Raw genomic sequence first — 24,825 nt, 5'->3', positions numbered from 1 at the left:
TAACATCAGGAATGCCTGGCTCTGCATGGGTCCTGGGCTGATTGTTGCTGATACGTGCTAAGAAATGAGGACTTCCAGATGCAGAGCAGCTATAGCTGAAAAGCATGTGTCACATCTGCACTAAGACAGAGCGGTAGCTAGCTAGGTATGAGGCTCTGAAAGAGAAATTCTCAGGCTTTAAGATAGGTGTGGGTGTGGAGGGTGATATTATATGATTTGTTGACCCCGGAAAGGCATGTGGTGTCTTCAGTATTTCAAAATGGAATTAAAACATCCAAACAAAACCATTTTTTTACAGCCTCCAGAAATACGGTTTTACCTGTAGCCCCAGCAGCAAATCCACTTTCCTTATGCCACACTCCCTGCTGAGACTTGGTCAGGTTACTCATAATAACTAGCACCACGTCCCATTTATTATATGTATAGCTGTAGCTGTACATCTATGCCAGTACATGGATGTGTAGTGTTGGTGTTGCAGGTGGATGGTAAGGATTTGTTTTGTGTGGTTGGGTTGTTTTTGTTTCTTTCTTCCTACTCTGCTACTTTAATTTATGGCTTCTATGGAAGGAATCTAATTCTGGGCTGTGATCACACTGCTCTCCGTGCCTTCAGCCCAGAACCAGCGCTCAGGGCAGCAGTAATACATGGGTGTAAATCCCCAGGCTTGGCAGCCTAAAGCTGGCTTGGATGCTAAATCCAGTAAATCAGTTTAGCTGCATCTAAAAATAAGAACTACTAACCTAATGACTGCACTCTCTTCGGCACAGGTGTGGCTTCAGGACTGGACACCACGCTTTAAGATGTGAACACACTGAACAGTCTCGAAGCAATCCAGTAAAGGAGCAACAGGTGACACGGTCAAACAGCTATCTGGGGCATTTTTTATTTTTACTTTTGAGGCCAATGGTAAGAGTGTGCTTGCTAGAAAAGGCAAAACTTATTTTCAATGAAGACCCTTCAATTTGGCAATTAGGAAAACCTTTCTCTGCTCTAAGTCATAGAATGTTACATTGACAAGTTGTGATGGTGCAGTCATTGACGATTTGAGGACAACTCAAGCCCTGAGATAAATTCTAATTGTATTTGTACATAAATTTGCATTTAACATTGCAAAATGGCACTCTGTACAGGATGTTTTGGTATATAGTATAACTGCCTTTAGAAACAACAGACTAATGTAAAATTGTGTAAATTCCAGTCATGCGTGGCAGGTATAGAAGGGAGTTAAGGTCTGTGAACCTTCTCAGGAAGATGGTTAGCCGTTGATTATGCTTACATCAGATCCCTTTCTCCCAGAATAAGCAGTTGTTTCTGTAATAAATCTCTTTCTACTGTGTCAGAGGCTCTATTTTTATACTAGTTAAATAGTTAGCTTTCATCTGAGCTGTATGATTATATACCACGCGGCCAGGGAGTGCTATCTCAAGCCTGGTGAGGTCTGTCATGGGCACCTGTATTCTGACGGACTGGACTTTACAACTGAAGGTACTTTTTTTTTTCCTTGTTTATTCTCTGACCTCTTTCAGATGTGTAACCATAGCAAAAAGGATGGTGGTTGAAGGCATGTAGTTCACTGCTTTAAAAACATGCTATGACTATAATAGTTAACTACGGGGTGTTTGTATTTTTTCTATTTAGCAAGCTGAGATTTTCCTTATATGTAGCATCACTTAACTTCCTAACTGTTTATTTTTTGATTCGCAAATCAAGATAGCAGTTTTCCTCCCTAAACAATGGATTGTAGGAAGGTCATAGCTATCTCCTTTACTGTTATCTCCTAGGCAGGGGAAGGGTGTAACTGCACTGGGCTATTTTCATCTGATTGCTGGACGCTGCTGTGAAAGTCTAGGGAACTGATAGGTAAAACCAAAAGCAAACAAACAAACGTATAACATTTTATTATAAATGTTAGATCTCTAAGCATGTATGACTAAGTATTCGCTTGCTTTTTGACAGCTGATTAAGTATTGAGAGCAATTCCAATACCGTAAAGAGTGTTGGTCATTACTATTAATGCCATAGTGAACACAGGTTGCTTAATGTAAGAACGAACCTGTGCAGGACAGAAGCAACAATTTTCTAGACCGTGTCACCATGAGAATCACAGTTATGTGTCTAGAAATGGAAATTCCTGGCAAGCTCAAATGCTACGGCCACATCATGGGAGCATTTCTCCCCTTTCAGGTCTGACTTCTTTTTAATGTCTACAACTACATCATATATGTAAGACTGAAGTAAAAACCAATCATACTAAAAGAAAAGGGATCGACTTACTGGTAGAACAGCAAGGAGTGAAAATACGTTGTCTTCTCTGGTGGCTGTTAGGGTTTCACTCCTTTTAAAAGCAAAGGGAAGAAAACCAAACTGAGTTTTCCTTTTTTGACTGTTAGTGTGCTCATCCTTGTCTCTCTGTAAATTAGAAAATTCAGTGATGTGAACCCAGAATCCAATGTTTTCAGTAAAGCCCTCCTTTGCAGAGCTTTAAATAGCTATGGGTCAAAAGGATATTTGCAAGTTCGGGCCTAAAGTTCAAGGTACGATACCATGGCATACAAAATAATACATGTGCAAATACCAATAGCAAGCTTACAGGTTGGCAGGCAAGGCTTGTCTACAGCCACCTAACAACAGGGAAGAAACCCAGCAGGGCGAATCCTGAAAATTAAATAGAGAGGGTGGGAATAAGACAGGGCTTCACAGACAAGGTTTCTACCACCAACATTTATTTCTGTTAAAGCAGATTATAAATCATCAGTACAAATATATATAACTTACATTTGCTTGTAAGGCCAAAGTTTAAAAGTAAAGTTAAAATGAGATGGATTTCACGATTCACCGGAGGCAGAACCTGGACCAGCTGCAGCCTTAACCACAAGGTTTCACAAATCAGTGGAAAAAAAATAAAAACAAAAGTTAAAAAACCTCTAAGATCTATTGACAGACAAACAAAAAAATGGGTTCCTAGGTAGCCCCAGGATGTAGATATGATTACGGTAAGTTGTCACAGTAGTGTTAGAACCAATAGATTAAGACAAGAAAACTGCAGCAATACATGAAAGAAAAAAACATACTATATATATATATATAATATGTAGCTTGATTCCAATAAAAAACAGTTAATTTTCCCCATGGTTTTCAAACCATGACAATACTGTTCTTTAATTTTATTTAAAACTACGATATAATGACTTACTGGTTGTGATTGTTGTTGCAATATGCTACTTACAATGAACAGATAGATACAAGAACAAGCTAGAGCCCCTTTTTCCACCCCCTGATATTACTTACAATAAGAATCAGAGATAAATCAATCTTATGTACAATTTCTTACATCCAACCCCCCCCCTTTTTTTTTAAACCTTTGGCAAGATTACTTACAACTCATACGGCTTTTAATATCCACTATTTAAAATATCCTAAATGCATAAAAATAAAAATTTTGGCTTTACTTTATTCTTTACATATAATATTCACTTTGTTACTCAAAATGGAAGCTCAACTTTTTCCACAAACCTAGCTTTTGCTAAGCAGGTGATAATCTCCCACCCACAGTTCCCCCCCAATTTTTCCACCCCATTTTTCCCTGAGGGGGAATGTCCAGGACTTGCAGGGCATCAGAAGGGCACTAATATAAGATCTGCCTTCCTTTCTGTGAGATAATTTGTTTCTGCAGAACAGGCTTCAGGACTGGGTGCCCACCTGTGCTGTGTTTGACGTCCAGCTTTCCAAGTAAGGAGGGAATGCAGACAGGGGCGGCTGCCAGATTCCTTTTAAACGTTAAACTCTGTGTCTGTTTATACCCTCCCCATAACCGCTCCCTCTTTCTAACCCATTTTCACTTGAAGGGACCTTTGGGATTATCAAAGCAAACTGATCAGAAACAGTCCCCTCTGCTCCCTTTATCCCTCTAGCCTACTGTACAATTTATCTACCGCCGTAGGGCTGCTTAAAGTTCGATCTCAAACGTCTTCTGTAAATCACTCGAGAAGGGGTTAGTTGGAGAGGGATTAGTGCGCTGCTTTGCCTTGCCCTCGAGTGCTGCCCACTGCGCTTCAAAGGGGTCTACCTGCGGAGCGGCTGCGGGAGGCTGCGAATGCTTGTCCTCTGCAGCCCATTTGCCACCGTCAACTCCGTTGAAAGCCGCAGAGCCGTTGTGCTGCGCAGGCGGAGTGAAGAAAGGGCTGCTCGTGGCACTGCTGCTTTCATACTGGGGGAACGTCTGCTGTTTGACAAGGCTGGGTGACTGGTGCGGGTGGGCGGCTGCTGGAGTGTGGCTTGCCGTACCGAAGACGTTGGCTACCATCTGGGAAGGCGTGATGCCCACCACAGGTACGCTCGGGGCTGCGTAGGTCATCCCATTTGCTACAGCGTAGGGCTGAGCTGGAATAAAGGGCGGCTGCATGGGCGGTACCACGCCGACCGGCACGGGCTGGGGTGCAATGTAGGTGCTCACGGGGAAGGCTGGTGCTGGCTGGGAAGCTGCTGGAGGAGGCTGGAGTAGTGGCTGTGGGGCTGGGGCTGGGGCTGGGGCTGGGGCTGGCTGCTGCTGGGCTCGGACAGTCTTTGAGACCTCTTCCAACCAGCGGTCTGCTTCTGAGGGGGTACGTCTGTGATTTCCTTGGAAGAGACTTGGAGAGGCTGTACCCGAGGAGGTGCCGCTCCATTCAGTGCCTGAGAAGGGAAGCACAGGGATGTCACTCATGTTTCTATCCCTCGCCCTTTTATCAGTTAGAAAAAATGGAGGATGCACATGAGGTCAGTTGGGCCTCCTCCCTCCACAGCCAGGAGGTCGTTACCCAGAGCCGGAGCACCTTTCTGCAGCTGGTACACTGCTCTGTCACAGGGAACGTTGGTCAAGAAGGGATGGAGAAGAGTTTCCTCCCTAAAGTGCAGATTTTTGTTTTGTGATTTTTTTTTTGTTATTACTTTGTTCCTTTTTTTTTTTTTTTTTTTTTTTTTTAAATAACAGACATTTGGAACTTTAGGGCATGAAGAAGAGCTGCCACCTGCCTTCATTACTTAGTGGCAATGATCTAGTCCATAACCTCTAAAATTCCTCTACTGGGGAGTTTCAGTTTATGCACGTATAGCTCAGGAGTGGTGGACTGTTATAACACTAAGTAAGGCTTTACCCTTTGCAGTACAGCAATGTGATGGTATAAGGAGTTCAAGGCAACGTTTCTTTTTCTGTCCCATACGTGTTGAAGCAAATCGTGAGCACTCGCTACTATATACATGAACATTTAAGGCAGTACATCTGATCAAATTGCCATGTAATATATAAACTGTACTATGACTTCCTGTTTATGTTCTTTCTCCATCTCCATTCTTCCCTTAGTCTTTTCATAACTCATGCTGCTCACCTCTCAAATTCTTTTGCAGTGCTTAGTGCTTAACATCTCAGATTTTTCTTCTACAACTACAGCTCTATTTTAACTCATTTATCTTCAGTGATTAAAAGAATCACCATCATTCCCATTCCTCCCACACTTTCAAAACCATCTTCCATTAGCTGAATTCTACAATCTTCCTTCTCCCTACGGTTTTATATTTTCTTCCCTTCCCATAGGACCTCATCAGCTTTTTAATGTGATGAGAGAAGCAACCAGGAATGCTCTGCAATTCACGTGTTATTCAGTGTTTTGGAAAAGTAGAAAAGTAACAAGAAAAAAAGTCACTGCTCAGTACTCTTCATTTAGTCTAATCGTAACAACTAGTTCAACTCCACCTAAGATCAGTTCACTGTTGTTTTTTACAGTGGTAACTCGAAGACAGAGCTTAAAGTCTCTCTCTTACAGAGGAAGACTGACTGGTAATGGGCCTGGTACTGTTACAAGGACAAACAGAACCTATTTCACTAGCAAGGTTGCTTCTTTCTGGTGACGCTTGCACCAGGAAATGTTTGTTCATAGCTTTCTAGCGTCCACACAGGTGACAGCCATTAAATTACCACCTTACATTGGATATGAATATAGACAAGGACTGTATGGACAGACTAAACTTATTAAACAATAAATTAATTTCTAAAGTCTTCAACCACCCAACTTAATCTCTCCTCATCTACATTCATAGCAAGAATGCAAAAAATCATTTTGGGTAAGCATACAGATTCTTTCCTCTTGATTTCCCAACATGCTATTTCATTACTTCCTTTTTTAAGCATCAGATTTTCTAAAACACTGCCAAAATAAGAAACAGTCTAGATTGCAGACCCAGGACCAGTGAGTTCATAGCTTCCCTCCATCCACTTGTGCAAAAGGCTACTACTTCCAGCTTTTGTTATTGTTCCTTCCACTTTTCATTAAGTGGCACTGACAGCAATCTCAAGGGCTCAATTATGCTTTTGATCTGAGTTCTCATAGCAATGCACAGGATCTACTTCCAATCTTACCGGAGACCACGGCTGCAGCTCCAGTATTAGCAGCAGGAGCATGAGCCCAAGGATTGGTTTCACGAACTGGCATAGCTGTGGACACAACAGCAGCTTGGGATGGTTTAGCAGCAAGCACACAGAAGGCAGAGGCAGTGCCATTAACTAAAATGGGAGCAGACAACATCAGTGCAATTAATTCATGCAAGGCATGCACATGACTGGAATATTAGTGGGCCATGTCGTAACTATTAACATACAATTTTAAACACTTCCACATGACAGCAGTTTGTGTAAATTAGCCAAATTGGACTGACAGTTGATGAAGCTCGTAAATTCTATTTCACCAAGGCAACTCTTGTTAACAGTTGTGGGATGGTGGGGTTTTGTTTGTTTCATGAGGCCTTCTATTCTCCTGACTGACCAAAGTTAAATTTGTTGGTTTTTAGAGAAGCGATACAGCTCACCAGAAGTCACAGTATAATTAATTTTAAATTCCAAAGAACAACGGATTTTGGATGCAAAATAACAACTACATTTAACAAGGAGAGGTTCCTTCCCCACACTATTTGTATAAAAGCACATCAGTGGAATGAAGATTAGAGGCTACTAAGAGTTCTATAGTTTACAGCTCCATAGGTTATCTGGGAGTTTCTGTGAACAATGGTAATCACGGTGGCACAAAATCTTCTTGCTGTGCTGGATTTGGTTTCTATGATGCGTAATAGTTAAGATTTTTCCAGTTCAGGAGGCAGAATGATTAAATTAGCCATTAATCTTAAAGCCAGTCCCTTTTACAGGTAACTATCGTGTGGTAGGTGCATGAACTTTTTGTTAAAAACACAGAAAAACTGAACAGATGAGATGAATAAAGCAGGATGCATGACCCCAAAATACTGATACAGAAAATTAAGATACAAGACCAATACAAGAAATTAAGACCACGTGTTACTGGAAAGCAACATTCTGTGCACTCAAGCCTCATCCAGCATGACCACAGCAAGCAAAGAAATGACAAACCTTGAAAGGCAGGAGACTGTGGTGCGACTACTGTCACTGGTTTCGTCATGGGGGCTGAAGAAAAAGGATCTTCCGATGGTGTGCTGAAAGCACTGGTGATCTGAGAGCACAGGGCACTAATGCTGTCTGCTTCCCCTTCTACCTCAGGGACTAAAATGTAAACAAAATTCATTAAATTATGTTTAAGGGATACAGAAACAATTTATAAATACAGATGTTAAACTGAAATATATTTAGTTTCTTTATCTCTTAGATGTTTCGAATACTGACTTGGATGACAGCTTTTTTTTTCTTTTTTTTTTTTTAAATTTAAATTGGGTGTTGAAGATGTGACAGAAATAGAAAGAACGGTAGAAATAGAAAGAACAGTAGAAATACAAAGCCATATCACTGTATTTTACGACATAGTCAAGAGGGTGAGGAGATCAGTGTTCCAGATTTCAAGTCAGTCATTACGTCTTCTCTATGTTAATGCAAGAGAACGTTCATTTCATAAAATAAAAGGTTTTTCTATAGCTTTTAATAAGAGTTTTAATCTTTCAGTATTAAACTGTTAAACATACCAGGGATTTGGCACTAAGATTCGACATTTTGTGAAATGAAAGTACTTATGATAATTTAACTATTCCAACACTGTACTTGTACAGAAACCAGATGAAATGTAAACATGTAGACAGCAATACATGGGGGCAAGTTAATTCTAGAGTGTCAATTGCTCCAGTTCAGTGTAGCTGAGCTCACTAGCTCCTGTGTTAAAATTATGAAAGCAGAAGTTGAACGCACAAGTAAAATGGACACTCAGTTTTAAACCAAATATCAGTACAGTGCAGATAAAGTAACAGTGGAGTAAAACTACTGACTTACCAGCTGTTCTCCTTATTTCTAATTGCCCAACTTTTCAGAAGTACTGCTCATCAGTCCTTCATTGCACTGAACTGACACGAGCAGGCATAATTAAGCAGAAATGGAACAGTACAAAAAACCACAGGATGGGTGGATATGACATGCACTATATTGAACATTTAGGGGGAGGCATGCCCAAAAAATGATTCTTTGAGGGATGTTCCAATATAGCACCTATCGTGTGACATTAAACAGCACCAGCAGCTTCATATCCAGGAACATGCATCAAATGCACTGAATTAGGAAGAATTCAGATTGTTGTGTGCTCAGCCAGCATAAGTCTAGTAAGCAGCACACCACTACTGTTAAACTGATAAACTTAACACTGGTCTTAAAGCACAGGTCACCAAATAAGTATTTTAGGAGAAATCAGATTAAGTATTTTAGTGGTTGTTTTTTTTTTTTTTTTCCCTTTGCCATAGAGATTTTTATTTTAAAGCTTAAACCCTAAAAGTAGCTCTGTTGCCAAGTGAGAGTACAGCTGTCCTGCAGGATAACCTAGCTAAAGGGATTCCAGGCTCTTATGCAAGGTACTGATCACCCCAGATGTTTATGTTGGGATGACTCTATAAAACCCCACTACCACCATGTGAAACCTGTACCACGCATTATTGGGGCAGCCAGTTGTGCCACCTAAACAGAAAAGTTCCTTCTAACGCGAGGTGGAAAGCAGTGTTATTCCTCTCAGAAAGAAGAGCTCAGAAGGGCTGACAGACAGAAAAACGTCACACAAATCCACGACCTGTGGTTAAGGCCTTGACAGGATTTGACTCTCGAGATGCCCTGGCATTAAGAGGAGGAACTGGTTCAGTGACTCAGAGGGAAGAGCAGCATCTACAAACTCACCAACACTGTTCCCGGAACACTTCAAGCTGTGCTCCAGTATTTCAGATAATGATTACAGCTGCTTGCCTTCTGCATGTGAATACAGTATTTGAAATTCTTGCATATTCCAGAAGTAGAAGTTTTCTGACCTGACAATGTTTGCTCATGAGAAATGATTCACATGAGGCAGGAAGAAGGATTTACTACACACAATGAGTTATTTGAAGCCACAGACAAGGAAAGGAGGAAGAGACAATTTAAGGAAATGTTTCACTGGAGGCATTCGATTTTACCTGAGTTTTTCATGGGGAAATCAGTCTTCCTTTGCACTGTTGAAGGCAGTTCATTTATTCGCAAGGACAACTGGCGCTTAAAAGGAGACATCTTTTGACTAAGGGCAGGGAAGCCCCGGAAAGAACCTTGCCTGGCAAGCTGTTCTATAGGGGCATGCCTTCGTGGAATAGCGTGGGGATTGCTCATTTCTTTATCCAGAGAGGCAGCAACATCAGTAGTAGGAGAGGCTGGGGAGCCAGGAGAGGGGGCAGTATTGGTTGGTGCAGCACCTGGTGCTACTGTTTTCATTTCTGTTTCAACTGTTGGAGGAAATAGGGTGAGGTTAGATGAATAAAGCAATATATTGTTCAACTGCCTGCCCCTACTCCCATTTGTTCTGAAAAGAGAAACTGCAAGAATTTGCATAGCTAGTACTCTTCCAACAAACAGGTTTCTAATGCCACTACAGAAAAATTATTTCTTTGTACTTTCATAGGCTTCACTGTGTCACTTTACATACACCCATTCTCCAAAGCAAAGCTTACTAAGGCTCACCACTTCTTAGAAATGATGGCCTTGTCTATGTATTCTTCCTAGCTGTTCCTGAGACCACTGCTCTAGAAACACCTGTAATTCACTTATGATTAAGACTGAAAAGTGTACTATGTGTCTGAGGCCTTTATTTTGCCTCACATAGAACTAGAAGAATAGATCACGGCCAAAATCTTACTACTAACTTTATTCAGTTAATGAGGGTGGTGTAGCTCAGCAGCTGCAGGGAACAGAGCAGCCCTAGGAGCTTCTTTTAAAAGCCACCCTCCTACCCCTGCAGAATCAGCAGCAGTGGCCAAGCACCCTGCACAAGCTCCAGCAGGCCAGAGTTAGCACTTAACAGGTTAGGCCGCATTCAGTGCTCCAACAGCAGCTCCTCAGCAACCCCAGGGAATACATTACAGAGAGGTGGAAGTGAGCTGCAAAGCAGATCCAGCCCGAGCTGGCAGGCCTTGCTAGCACCAGCGACACTTACAATGCTTTCCAAACTTCATACAAGAAACAATGACTGTTTTTGTTGACACATCAACAGAAGAACTAGAAGTCTGGTAAAAGCAGAGCCGCAGTGGAGATTTCTGAGGAGCTGGAGTGGTCAGAGGAACTAATTATGTTGTCTTGCAAGCTTCAGTACCCATGAGCTGCAGCTGCTCGTTCAAGTGAAACTTTTCTAATCAGTCTTTCTTGGAAAGGATTTCACACACCTTCATTGAGTCAAGACTTTGACTCATGCCCTCCAGTAACAAAGGCCTTGTGTTTAAGCTTCATTTAGCACATTCTAAAACTAACGTATGGGAACAAGCAGATGGATGATGAAAACGAAGATTAAAGTTTTGCAATAGAGCAGCAGAATAAAACTTGCTATGGAAAGTTCAACTCCACTGTAAAGAGGACTATAGACAATATTTACAATACTTACTTTTTGTTAGTTGTAGAATGACAAGTAGAACTGTACTGGTAATAAAACTTGGGTAAGAAGTTCTACTTTCACTTGAATTTGAGAACACTGCCATGTTTTAAATGGCTAAGTAGTAAAAACTAGCCCCTCTCAAAACAGCCAGTTACTATTTTTGAATACAACTAGTACGTGATTTTTGGTGGTTTGTGTTTGGTTTTGGTTTTATTTTTAGAAAGCACACTGTGATCGACCTGTACGTCCCTCATGCAATATAAGTATACAGAAACTTTGTAACACATTCTAAGAAGTGAAATAAAACTACATTGTTTTCTAAGAAAAATGACACCATTTTCTATTCATTTACAAAAACCCTTAGACAACAAAAAGGATTACTTCAAGTCTGGCAAAATTCTTACATTTTTATAACATTTCTCTAATAAGGCCCTTTAGTACAGTGCCTATGATGCCCTCTGCCATAAAGCAGGCAGACAAAAAGTGGAAGCAGCTTTGTCCGGTCACTTTCACATATGAAGTCCCTTGCACTTTTTTCTCGAGGAAATAGGGAAAAATGCCCTAGAACTGAATCTGGGAGCACTTTTCATCTTGCGAAGTGTCAAGTGTCTGGAAATATGATTTGTACGTAACCAAGTTCGAGAGAGGGAATTCTGCGAGGGTGTTAAGCCCTGTCCTTGCAGGGACTCTACTGCACCTCAGTGCTTGTTCTGCTCACTATGGATGACTGTGTAAGTTGCACCCCGTACCTTTAGCATCCGGCATCTGTCTCATAATTTCCTCTCTTTCTGCTTGTTCAGTAGCTGTAGTGACCCTGAATGACCCTTCTCTAGTGAATGTGGTTCTGCTGGCATCAAAGGTGGCAGTCACTCCACACTCCTTCTCTCGCTTCTGCTTGCGCTCCAGGCACGCTGCAAATGCACAGCCCACGGCATGACTCAACCTTTCCCCCTGTACAAGACAATATTGCATCATACAGTAACTGGAACAGCAACATCCATGTGCTTCAAACATTGCAAACTGATAACCTGCCTTTACAAGAGAGATCTAATTAAGGCATTAAAGAGAACTACTGTAATTGGCCACCTTGTATGGCCCTAAAATTAAACCTGATAAAGACTCACAACTATGAATGCACAAGCACAAAGGCCACCCAGAACTGAAAGACTGTCAGACAATCTGTTTAGCTCAACTGCTACTACAATAGTAGTGTGATAATGTGCCTGCACCGATCCCTTGCCTCTGGATACATTTGTGCACAAAGGAACTCTAGTGAAGCCATTTTATGCAGGTTTAAGTCCTAAAGGATAGGTAAATGCTATTCTCAAACAGAAAAAGTTTACAGAGGGTGCAGGGAGACAATACTGTTGTGTGCAAGCATGAAACTTGAAAGTACAACTGACTATTAATATCCCTGAATGGCCTTGACCAAATGCAGACATTAGTATTGAGAGTGCCTTCCAGAAGGCACTTCCATGATTAACCAGTGAGGTCAAAAGGATCCACTGCCCAATAACTGCAATAAGGAAATGAAATTCAAGTCAGAGGAAGTCTGGCACTCCAGCTGATACAGAGGCCGCAGCTGAGTCAGAGGTGCTATTACTAGCAGTAGCTCACCTCATCTGCAATAATCGGTAAACGAACTGACCTGCTATGCGCAGAAGGAAATAAAAATGCTCCAGCTCTAACATACATTTAAATGGGAATTTCTAACTTCATTGTTTCTCTTTAAAGAAAGCCATTGTGTAGTAGTCAGGATTCCATAAAAAGCCACATAAGTAAAAGACTAGATCAGGGAGATAAATGACTTAACTCTACACAGCAAAAGACTGATATAGGTAACTTGCTTTCAAACCTTCTAATGCAAAAATCTCTAACGTTTAGAAGGAAATAGGACCCTAATTCAATTCATTTTAGCTCCATCCCTTAACATTTGCATACAAGAGGCTACATTCATAACCAGTCTGTATTTACTCACTATGATTTTATCCTGGAAAAACTGTCACTGCTGTTTCAGTTTTTGGCTGTATACATTTTCAGATGAGAGTATCTTCTGTCTATTTTTAGAAGAGTAGTTCCCTTCTGCTACAGATATCTGAGGCTGACTGCATTCCATTTACACACCATGCTGGGCACCGTTTCTCTCCACAAGAAGACATCACAGAGAAATGGCAAACAATTCAGATATAAAGAATTAGAACTAAAATAATTTTAAGGAAAAAGTAATATTTTAGCTGAAGTCAAAACGTATCGCAGCACTCTGTGTAGTTATGTTTTCTCAGTGTAACTTCCAGCTAGAAGCAGGAAGACACGCCGTAACAAAACTTACCGTGTCCTTTACAGCCATAAAGCAGTGGCATATCCAGCGTCTTGTAGTGCCATCTCGACAAATGTATGAGAATGCCCGGTCAAAGTTCCTGTCTGGCGCGCAGAAAGAAACCTTCTCTATTGTCTGATCAACTATAAGATCCTAGAGGATCCCCAAAAAAAGAAATGTGAGGAAATGTGGAGAAACAATGGAACAAGTAATTTTCAGCATTAGCTGCAAAATGCATTACATTAAAAAGATGATAACCTCACTTGGCTACAATTATCTATCAAATGAATTTGCCATTCAGAAACTATTCCCAGTATGAAACAAAAAAGGACAGACCGCTTTTTCCACCAGCCATCTTTGGTAAACGTGCAACTAGGCAACCACTTAAGAACTCAGGAACACAATTCTTAAGATCTCTCTTCTAGACTATGGAGCTAGCATGGGAAAAAGGAGAATTTTTGTTTCATTTTATTTTTATTGTGCTCTAGCAATCAAAAAAATCTCTATTGTGGTTAAAATACAATCTTGAAAATTAATGGGGGAAGTCTACAAATGTGAAAAGATCTAGCAGCTACAACACAAAAAGCAAAAGCTAACATGCCAATTACCTAAGCAAGGATAAAATGGAAAAGCACCGGCAGTACTCGTGGTATCAAACACCCCCAATTTGTTCCTACAAGCTGATGGCAGAAGTGTTTGTATAAAGGAGATAGTATAATTTAAGAACTATGCTATCCTCATTAAAAAATATATTTTTTCACTGTCTTTCAGAATTGTTTCTTTTGTTTGGCGGTTAGTACTTGGTATCTGTGCTAATGTATCCAACCACCAGGAGGCAATATTATATTCTCTTTTTAAGCCTTATGCTTTTAATTACCTCCAAGGTCTGCACATCTTATTAAAATTACTTTTAAAGGATGAAATATACGCAATAACATTTCTAAGTATATATATTTGTTGTTTTTTAAAAGGCAATCAGTAGACCGAATTCACCTGCCTCAGTACGTTTGTATTTGATACTAAATTCTTAAAAGAAACTCCAGAGCTGAGGAAGCATACTCTAACAACAGCCCCGGAGATGTCTATCCACAGAGCAGGTGTTCACCGGGTAACTGGACTGCAGAGGGATATGAATTATCTCTACCCGATCCTCACTGTTGGCTTGCAGAAATCATCTTTTAGGTCAACAAAGTAAGGGTTAAAAGACATGAATATCGAGCAAATTAATTTCAGACTAATTAAAATTGTTCTGATTGCCACGTCATCTTTTAAAATAGAAGTAACCTTACAGAGGCAAGCCTAAAGCTCTTATTTCTAATTGCCTACATCTAGCTAAATCCAAAAATTGTTTGCTTTTACCTGTACACAGGCATTTTTGTACTACACATTGTGCTATTTCCCAATGAAAAAATCTAAAACAATCTAGGAGGAAGCCATGAATACATTAGTCTTCGACTTGAGACCAACAGCTTAGATGCTAAAATTAGGAATTACAGAATTTGATATCCATTTATCTTAAATTTGAAGGGAGTTTAAGATGTTTAGTATAGAGACAACCCTATTTCATGTATTCTCCTCCTCATATTTCTGGAAGCTAGTTCTCATTTATTCAGGCCTTTTCTAGGATTTGAATGCATTGAAATTATATCGATTAACATGAACTTCCTCATGTATTTCTCTCATGGCCTTCTGCAGCTGTACAGAACCAAAGCCAAGGGACTCGCTACAAGTTCACTGTCAACAGAAGTCATCAGGAAAAACGGTTCTTCAGGCAAATACAACAAAAATAGCTCCAAGCTACCTGCCACATTTTATCAAATGTGGTTTCAGAGTACTGTGAAATTAATAGAGAAACAAAATTAACAGGCATACATATGTTTACTAAGCAAGAAATGATTAAACCAACTATACACTTAAATCTTTCTTTCAGATACCAACATTTGCATTAAGACAAAGGTTGATGGTCATTTAAAGTTATAGCATATATGTAATTATAAAGAAACTTTGAACTTTTGTCCAGGGAAATCTAACCTTTGTTTTCTCATCTACAACTCTGAGTCCATCCGCCGAAACCCAGAGGACTGCTTTAACCGCCTTCTTCCCAGTCTTTCAAAAAAAGAAAAAGAAAGAGAGAAAAACAGTTTTATGTCAACGGTATCAGACTGCCACTCATTCCCCCTTTCCAAGAACCATAACATTAAGTGTAGATGAAGTCCACGTTCAGTGGGGTGCCCAAAGCCAGATACTCAATCCAAGTTGCAAAACATTCAGAGAACCAAGCCAAAGCCAGTATTTCAGAAAGAGCACATCATGGGGATGGGGAGAGGGCACGGAACAGGTGGAGTCAAAAATAGGGTGTACATCCATGTACAGTAAAGGATTCAAGACTGACCAAGTGGGTGAAGAGTTCCACTAAAGAGTCAGATAACACTAATTCATAAGGAGTTACACCCCAGGTAGCTTGAGTGAAGTTTAAACACAGGAAAATTCTTACCTGGTATTTCCAACAGCCCTGCCCTCTGCCCCTATACTCGCATGGCAGAACCATGGCATCACCTTAAACCAGTGTTAAAAGCACCCAGAAATCATTGGTTATGGTGTTACGAGCTTAATGTTAAGATCAATCATCCAAACACATTTTACTAATTTATTGAGAGGTGAATGTCACACCTTGGAGGAGAGGTAGAAAAATGTGATTTGTTAACCATCGGATGCGTATCTTGGAAAAGCAATCGTGTGGCAGGCTGAAGCAGCGGAGGAGCACTCTGGCTGTTATCCAAGATCTGACTGTGGGAACTTTCAGCTGCCACAAGCTGAGGGTGAGTAAAAGTGGGAAACACAGGAAGGCTTCAGGAGCTGTATCAACTACAGATTCTTTTTGAACTGTTTATGTTTTAAGGGAGAGTTGCAGAAAACAGTATAAACACAAGACAACATTCTTCTGAAACGAATTCATCAGATAGTCACAACGTGTCAAAATATTCTGTGGGTTGTTACAGAGAACTACTACCACCAAAACCCCACTATTTTTAATATGTTACTTTGATTCAAAGTCCCATACTCTCTATTTTTTTAACCTTTAAGTTAATAAACTATTCTCCCCGTAACTTTTTTTGAAGCAGTAGGTTTAGTTAGTTTGGGGCTGCTAATGGCAGCTGCCACTGACCACTGCTGAAAGAGAACAGAGCAACAATAACAGAAAAAGAAGGGTGATCGGGGGGATATCAGCTAGTGGCTTTGTGCAAAAATTGCATTTTATTTTTAATAATTCACTACAGATGCATATAATTTATAATCATATGGCACTTAGCTGAGCAAGGACACATTCTGGCATAAACTACTGCATGTTCCAAATTAGCAACTCTGATTTTAACATTGTAAGGATGATTTTTATTATTATTATTATCATCATCATCATCTTGGGCTGATAAATCACCTGCTATATCACATTGGTTTCACTCTCAGAGAAAGCAGAAAGTGTGAAGAAAACCAGCCTGGCAGGACTTGTGTTTGTTTTTGGGGAGGAACTATCTGTCCCAATTTCTGAAGCAGCAATGACAACCAGAGCATTTTCAGACAGCTTGGTGAGAACAGAACTGCACTGACTTGTGCAGAACAGCGAATAAAAGAGACAGGAGAGAAAGCAAGCACAGTATGAAAACAAGCTACAGAAGTGCTTGCAGAAGCAAGTTTCTAAATGTCCATCCAGCCTGCTGAATATCCCAGAGAAGATCTAAAGTAAAGCTTTCAGACTCTGGAATGCCTAATGGAAAGAGTATTGTTCACAAAAGAGGATGTATTTAAAGTTACCATCATACACATAAAAAAACATTTTAGCATTTAAAAGTTGCCTGTAATTTTTAGTCTTAAGAGGCAGTAAACATCAACGAGCATAAAATACAGTATGTATTTTCAGTGCTCAGGTAGCTTTCATAGCCTAAAAATCCCTGTTAATCCTAACAAGAGATGGTTTGTAGAGATTTGTCTCAAACTGTTTTACAAAGGAGTACCTGTTTCTTACAAGCCATTAGTAGTCCTAAAATTCTCATTTCAAGTGACATGAAAAATTGCAAGAAGACAACGCCTGTGGGTAACTGCTCGGTTTGGACTACCATCATATCCATCATTTGGACTACCAACAAACTAGGATGTCTTTTCCCAGCAAATAAAACCAACCTTCTCTCTGCAGAGTGAAACAGTGAATGGTAGCTGAAGTTTGCATTGAACAAACTGGGTTTAACTCAGATGGATGCTTCATAAAGCAATACTGAACTTCTGCAGAGCTAGTCCTCATCTGCTATTTTACTAAATGAGGACTTAGAAATAGCTAAGGCATGGAACTCCTTATTTCTCAAAATAAAAATAAAAGGCTAAATAATCCTCCTCTTGTACTGGACATGTAAGCTTCCTCAAGCAAGATAATCAAATGCAGGTTTGTTACACTAAGAGAAAGCCAAAGCAAGTCTACCTTCCAAATCCTTTCTTCTAGATTTATGGTGGATGCAATGCTTAGAATAAATTCTTACCCTCTCTATCCTAAACCCACAGCTACTACCACTGGGAAACATATGATTTCTCCATCTACCGAATCCTCATTTTATCTGTGGAGAGATTGATGCATTAAAGAACACAGCTTCGCCAAATTAGTTTATACTGGCTACATAAATCAATGTACTACTCTATTAACGTGGGATATTGCCAAGGAGATTGTGATTAGAATGCAGATGTCTGCACTCCTGATATGGATAAGTGTATATCAGGACCCATCTAGCTGTCCGTACCAGTAGGCTGTCCTCACATACATGATTTTGGATGACGACGCTGCTGGAGGGGAGCCACTCAGGGCACCAGCTCCCAGGAGCCTGATTTGGCAGTGCTGAATCAGCCACGCTAGGAAGCTCACTTAGCATTTTCTGGGAGGCTGGTAATCTGCTTCAGCATGAGACCCCTTCTCTTACTCCTTTCAGAGCCCTCAGAAGCCTCAGGAAGGTAGGTGAGGCACCCTCGAGAACAGAAGGCAAGGCTAAAAACAAAGCGTGATGGAAACCCCTCAGACAAGCAGGCAGCGCCCTAGACACGGGCATCAAAGAAAAGAAAATGAAGCCGACTAAAACTGAAACGCACAGCTCCTGAACTGCAGTGCTGGACGTGACAATTGGACTGTCAGAAGTGATAGGACATGGAATTAAGTAGCAGCTGCACTCCAAGGTGGAAAGTAAAGCTTTAAGGATACCAGAACAGAATGAATGCTGCCCAATAATGCATTTTTAAATACTTCTAAATCGTTTCTAGTCTTTTGGCTGATTACGGAGTTCTTGGTATCTGCCTATTTTGTTCTGGCAAGCGACTTAAAGCCAGCTGTAAGATGTTTCTGGAGCCTGAGATATACAAAAAGAAAAATGTCCATCTCAGTCTCTGTACAAAACACTGCATGCCAAGAAATACACGTACTCAGGGGAAGCAAAACATGAGAAAGATCATCGAAACTGTACTACTATTCATTAACGCAGAAAAGGCTTAGTTCTGAAATACAGAGAGCTCCCTAAAAAGGCTGCTGATTCAATTACTTTCTGTACACAAAACGAAACAGCAGAAGTCTCACCTGGAGCTGGCAATGGACATCCTATTTTTATTTTAAGCTGCAAATGAAGTATTTTCAATGTCAGGTCCAGGACTAAATAACACTTCCTGACACAACTTTTTTTTTAAATCACAACAATCTGATTTACTTTTCTGGCGGAGAAAAAAAGTGGACAGGGAAAGAAGCAAATCTATCTGCATGGACCTTCTGAAAACCAGTCGCGAATTTCAAGCAACTCTGTGGTTTGGAATGTTATATTAATCCCAAAGCAAAGCATCTGGGGAGAAATTATAGATGAGACAGACAAAAGCTATTAGTTATAACTATTCCTCAAATATTAGTAAGAGAATAACTTTTTTTCTTTGTATTTTTCCCTAGATTTGGCCAGCTGTTGTAGGCTGAAGTGGTAGTAAAGACATACCAACATTGCAGGGATATCTAAACACTATGGATTTCAGTGGTTTCAGTACTAATTAATGTAACTTCACTGGCTAAAGTAGAAGTAGGTTTCTCTTTGGCAAAATGTTATAAAAGGCAAAAAAAATCTACAAGGCTATGGCAAAGTACTGGAGTTCATTAAAAAGTGACAAAGATGTAAAGAGAAAGCTGGCATTTTTAACAGATAATTCCTAAAAAAGTAAAAGAGATTTTCAAGTGCTATGCAAACTCTGTCCTTTCCTATCGTTACTTTCAAACACAAAATAATGGCTTTCTTTTTCCTAACTGGTATTTGATCAGGTTGAGGTAGGTCTTTTATGTTTGTTTTAAACAAATTCTAAGAAGAAATTCATCTTTTCAGTTGTAAAGCAAACGGAATGTTTCGCTCGAGTCTTTGTAGATCTCAGCTCTTAAATTTTGTTTGCATGTAGGAATGATCAGATCAACCTGACAGATTAATCTCCTACATATGGTATTTTGATACCCACTTCCACTCCCCTCCAACAAAGAGCTTACTTCTTCACTATCTCTACACATCACAAGAGTGCTTTCCCGGACCATAGGAAGAAACCTGAACTGAGGAGATACCTGTCCCTCTATGACACGCACCACAATCTGAGTGAAAAATGAAAAAGATGCAGCTGAAAAAGCTCTTAGTTACTTCTCAAGCAAAGCCAAGACAAATGTGTGAGCAGAGAATAACCTGCTCTGAAAGATTTTTGTATGTAAGTTACAAGCTTGTTAGTTTCTTTTTAAGCCAAGATTCAGCTTATAAGAAGATGTTTCAACAGCGGTATCTTAAGATTTATTCCATACAAAAACTACACAGAAATGTCCTACAAGAATTTTAAATGCAGAGGCAGTTAACAGATGGGAGGTCAAAGAGGTCTTTTAGAGGTTTACAAACACTGCCTTATGGAGATGTAGACAGCAGGAATAAAAAAAATAATAATCCAGTCTCCAGTACAGCACATTCTTAATAAGGACAAACAGTTGCTTCCCTTCACGTCTATGACACTGCCCGCAGGAAAACAAGAGCAATGATAAACAGCAAAGCTTTCTACTCTACAATAGAATTGCAATTAGAAGAACAAACAGCAGGTAAATGCCTGGTCTCATCTTCACGCATCTTTGAATTTGGACTGTACTCCAAAAAGAACGGTTTAGGAGATGGTACGTGTGGGCTCGCTGCTTTCTCCCCACACTAACATTTGGGCAAGCGTGCGGTGCCAGGCAGCCAGTCCTGCAGTGCTTACAGGCACAGACACCAACTGTTCTGGAGATATTTGCCCAGGTGATGTAGGCTGGCACACGTTTAAGGGATTAAAAGGAAAATTCACCTTTTTTTTTTTTTTTTTTTTTTTTTCAGGAAGACCAAATAATTTCAGAACACTGGATTTCTGATACAGTCCATACAGAGTTAAGTTTCCATTTCAGGACACTTTTTCAACCATATTCTTTACTTGATCAATATACTTCCAAGTCTGGGAAGATTTGGATTTTAGAAACAAATATTCTGAAACAGATTAAGGAATTCTCAACACCCTAATTTTATGGCAGTGCTATACCAGGGATGTAACTCCTTATAGTGCAAGCACAAATGAGGCGTTAAACTTACTTTTCCAAAGAAGCCTTTGAAGAACTTCCTTTCCTGGAGGAACAGGGGGGACAAGTCGAGCGCTATTACTGAAGGTAGCTAAAATGTCCCAGGGTTTCAAACCAACAAGCACACACAAGAATAGGGTTTGGAGGGAAAGGAAGGGGTTTTTAGAGTTATCCATGAGAAGGTGCGACAGGCAAATGTGAAAATAATCCCATGAAAATGCAGATCAAAGGACACACACACGATTCTAATAAGCTACTGCCCTGAAATTGGTGGAAAGAAGAGAACCTCAGCCCCAATTTCATGCAAAGTGGTTACTTTATTTTCACTCTCCCTTGTTTAGTCCCCTTTAGTTGGGTTATAAACAAAACTTGGCAGCAGACATAGTGGTTAAACAATCAAAACACTGTGCAGGCTCTTGTGAAATGCAAAGTTCTAACTCCAGAGTTACCGTCAAATTTGCTCTGTATTGATCACTTTTTCCCAAAGCAAGTGGAGAATGTAAGCTGGAGAAGCACATATGGTAGCTAGGATAACACAATGTTAAATGCTGAAAAAATTTTGGTGCTTCATTTTATTCCATTTATTTCTTATTTTGGTTTACACGCTACTCTTACATTTTGCATTTTATACGTCCTTCTCTGACCAGTAAAGAATTTTTTCTTACCTTAACTAAAACACAAATGAGTTCCTTTTCTCTTTCAGTCTTTTAAGACTTTAAACAAATTATGCGACTACTGGACATTCATTCTACAGCTCTGGGTTTATAGGTTGAACAAGAACCCTTTAAAGTCAGCTCTGAGAAGGAGTTAGGCCAAGGCAAAGATACAAAAAGCTGAACTACAAGTTCCTGAATTTCTTCAGCCTGGAAGTGATTATAATGATTGCCCAATTCATATTCAGAAAAACAAAAACAAAAACAAAAAACACAGGACTCAATTTTAAGCATATTTGCATGCAGTTTAGTTTACTAGCTTTGTTTTGTTACCAGACTGTGAAAAGAAATCTGCAAGATCTGTCTGATCTGATGAGAGAATACTTCTCTGGGCCTGGTGTCCTGCGTGCATCGCTACACACTGCTCAGTACTTGATGGAAGCCAGTGCTGAAGTGTATCACTGCTCTTGCTATTTTTTCAAATTATTTAGCTTGCAAGAAAACTGTGGTAGAGCAGTAACGGGGTGGAGGTGGAGAATTCCACATGAGACAGACCGCGGCTTTCTGACAGCCCTGACCCCAAATTACCACCATATCACTCCAGCATGTTGCTCGCTGATAACAATGCTATATTAAAAATATTATTGCAAATATCCTGAGGCAGTGTCTCCAGAATTGATTGATAAACAAGGTTATATTTAAAACAAAGCTATGGTTCTGACGCAAGCCAACAAAAGCCAGGAAACAAAGTTAAGAAGGGAGTGTCAATCTCGACTTTGCATTTCCTGACTTTTGCTGCTGAGTGCTTCTCTCTGCCCGATGTCCTTCCACAGAGCTTCTCAACAAGTATCCATACGATATTTATGTCAACACAGGCACTGTATAAGAACATCTCTAAGTGTAGTCAGCTGAAATGCTTAACAGTTTTTAGAAACAAGAACGGTCATGTATATTTGGACAGGATATGCTGAACACTAGGAGGGGAACTAATGGATTAATCACAGCGTTGTATACATAATGAGAAGGGGCTGGATGCTGCTGCCAAGTTGAGCAATTACGCTAAATAACAGCTTTTTAAAGATAGCAAAAGCTAAAGAGATTCACCAGAAGCTACCTCATTTTTAGATGATGGTTAATTTTGCTCTCAGCAAAATGCTTGTTAAACAAGATTTATTTATTTTTAATAAACTAGAAATGTTAATGGAAAAGGCATCATGCAAAATGGGTTTTAAACACCACTAAGTTAATGTAGTTTAGAGATAACTAATGCATGTTTTAAAATATTAAATTATGTCTCTTTACCTGCTAAAACAAGAACATATATTAAAACAAATGCATAATTTAAAACAAAAAGTGGCAAGTTAGAAACCAATACTACACACTAAAGCTGATTTAAAAATCAAAACATGACATGAGAGAGAATACTTTTGTCTTTATACTATGTCCCCATACCTGAATCAAATACGTTTACAAAGCTACCTTACAGTGTCCTTACAAAGTAATTTTCCAGTAATTCAGGGAAATAGTTTTGAAGAAACCATTTAGTGCTTAGTATCAAAAGATGAGGATCCTACCAGATATGAAATGAATATACAGTTAGTAATATATCCTAAGGGAAAAATGTAAGCTTTTTGGTAACATAAACTAATGTTAATAATAGACAGCGATAGTAGTTTCTGATCTATTAACAAAACTGCTGTACCATTTCATCAGACAGCAAAAGTGACATAACTCAAGTTTGACTTCATTCATTGTAAGCAAAATTGTCATCTGCACATCATAGTTCTGTTGGAATGCAGTTTGAGAGCTATAGAACTGTAACAACAGAATAGAGGATGGATGACGGATTCTCTAGCTAAAAATGTCTTATTTTACTCAGTAATCAATTTAAAAATCCCTGAACAAAATGCTTACAATTATTTGGTTTTAAGTTCTGCAAGATGCAGTGCTCAAAAGTAATTATGGTATATTAAACCACCAGCTAATAAAAAAACTGGAAGAACACTTCCCCACAATAAAGAGAGAAAATAATTTGTTTGCATCTTTTCTTTCACAAAGCAAAGCAGAAATAAAGATATTCCTAAAACAAAGATTAACAGTTTTGTATTCTTCTTGACAAATCCCATAAAATGTTTTATAATCAAATAATCAGCCCTAAAAAAGAGCGTATTTCAGTTCCCCAAATGAACTGTAAACTGTTGGAGAACAAGAATTAAGAGGAAAAGGTATCTACTGAAAAAAGTACAGGCAGACAGAACTTAGTTTTAGAAACTACAAGTATTTCAATGATTCTGCCTCTATGAGAACAGAACTATTATTTACTGACTGATTTATAAAACCTATATGTTACCTGTGAAGAAAATAATACAGATTAACATAGGCCACATACATTTAAAAATGAAGTCCAATTTTCCTTAAACTAGTCTTTCTGATTGAGCTCAAACCTGTAGTCCTTCCAAGACCAAGAGAAAGCCCCAACAAAACAACCAAGCACTGTGAAAGGAAGAGACTACCAGAAGAACAAACTGTTTTCTTATCGCATTCCTTGTATGCTGAAACAACATCTAGTGGTATGGCTTTTCCTAATTAAGAGAATATATTGTACAGAAGAGAACTTTCAATAAAGGTAGAATCCTAAAGAAAAGTTCCCAGTTTAAACCTACATGCTCAGGGTGGGGAGCTGGGAAGGGGGAAAAAGGTTTGAATTGCAATAAGCAACTCCAGACGAGCCCTGGGCCTGATGGAGGCTAGCACGTGAAGTGCACAAAGTAGTTTCAGTAATCTGAATCTTCCTCTTGGGGCCCACTGAGAATTTCACACCTGCTTCTCAACTTCCAGCACTGACAAATGAGACAATGCAAGGAGCAATCTTAAGAGACCATTTTGTAGATAAGCAACAAAAACTTCAAACAGCAGAAGAAATGAAAATTATCTGGAAAAAAACGTTGAATTTATGAGAATGGGCAACGAATTGATGCCATCCAGAATTTGGAATAATCACATAGCACAGAATAGGAAACAATGTGATTTACTTCCAGAGGATGCACTATGGAAGCTAGATTTCTCACATCTGAATCAGTAATTCAGATGATCAAGAATCACAATCCTGGGATTATCTGGATTCCAGGATAAATTGGGTGCTATGCTTTCACTATGCCTCAGTATTTATAAGCTTAGCTACACTTAACTGACTTGTGGGCTTGAAGTTTATAAAAAGCCTAGAAAGCAAATACTTCACAGCATAGCTCCCCAGAGAAGACAATGAAAGAAGCTGCACAAAGTAAATACTGCAACATTATTTGGTGTGCTAACAGAAAGTATCCTGATACAATGAAAACCAGAACAGGACAAAAACGGATGCGATTCATTATGTGGTCAGTA

At 39.6% G+C, this 24,825-nt stretch overlaps 2 protein-coding genes across 16 annotated transcripts in view; one reads left to right on the top strand and one right to left on the bottom strand.

Moving 5' to 3' along the window:
• The window catches only part of PAPLN (papilin, proteoglycan like sulfated glycoprotein), a 62,199-nt gene extending 59,648 nt beyond the window's left edge, over positions 1-2,551 (top strand). For all 7 annotated transcript variants that reach the window (XM_082761271.1, XM_082761270.1, XM_082761275.1 and 4 more), the window contains one exon: positions 768-2,551. The gene's annotated coding sequence lies outside the window, so the exon portion shown is untranslated. The remainder of the gene's footprint in view (positions 1-767) is intronic.
• A 150-nt stretch (positions 2,552-2,701) lies between these two features.
• The window catches only part of NUMB (NUMB endocytic adaptor protein), a 95,537-nt gene continuing 73,413 nt past the window's right edge, over positions 2,702-24,825 (bottom strand). For 4 of the 9 annotated variants that reach the window (XM_082761285.1, XM_082761287.1, XM_082761286.1 and 1 more), the window contains 8 exons: positions 20,805-20,882; positions 15,199-15,273; positions 13,180-13,320; positions 11,600-11,801; positions 9,412-9,711; positions 7,391-7,540; positions 6,392-6,535; positions 2,702-4,671 (listed from right to left, as the gene is read on the bottom strand). In XM_082761285.1, the coding sequence (XP_082617411.1) occupies positions 3,947-4,671; positions 6,392-6,535; positions 7,391-7,540; positions 9,412-9,711; positions 11,600-11,801; positions 13,180-13,320; positions 15,199-15,273; positions 20,805-20,882 (1,815 nt within the window). In that variant the 3' untranslated portion in view covers positions 2,702-3,946. The remainder of the gene's footprint in view (positions 4,672-6,391; positions 6,536-7,390; positions 7,541-9,411; positions 9,712-11,599; positions 11,802-13,179; positions 13,321-15,198; positions 15,274-20,804; positions 20,883-24,825) is intronic. The other 5 variants (XM_082761289.1, XM_082761291.1, XM_082761292.1 and 2 more) reach the window with 5 other exon arrangements.

Source organism: Aythya marila (genome assembly GCF_965140915.1).
Source record: "Aythya marila genome assembly, chromosome: 5".
NCBI lineage: Eukaryota > Metazoa > Chordata > Aves > Anseriformes > Anatidae > Aythya > Aythya marila.
The sequence above is the reverse complement of the archived record's forward strand: the minus strand, read 5'-3'. Positions and strand labels throughout refer to the sequence as shown.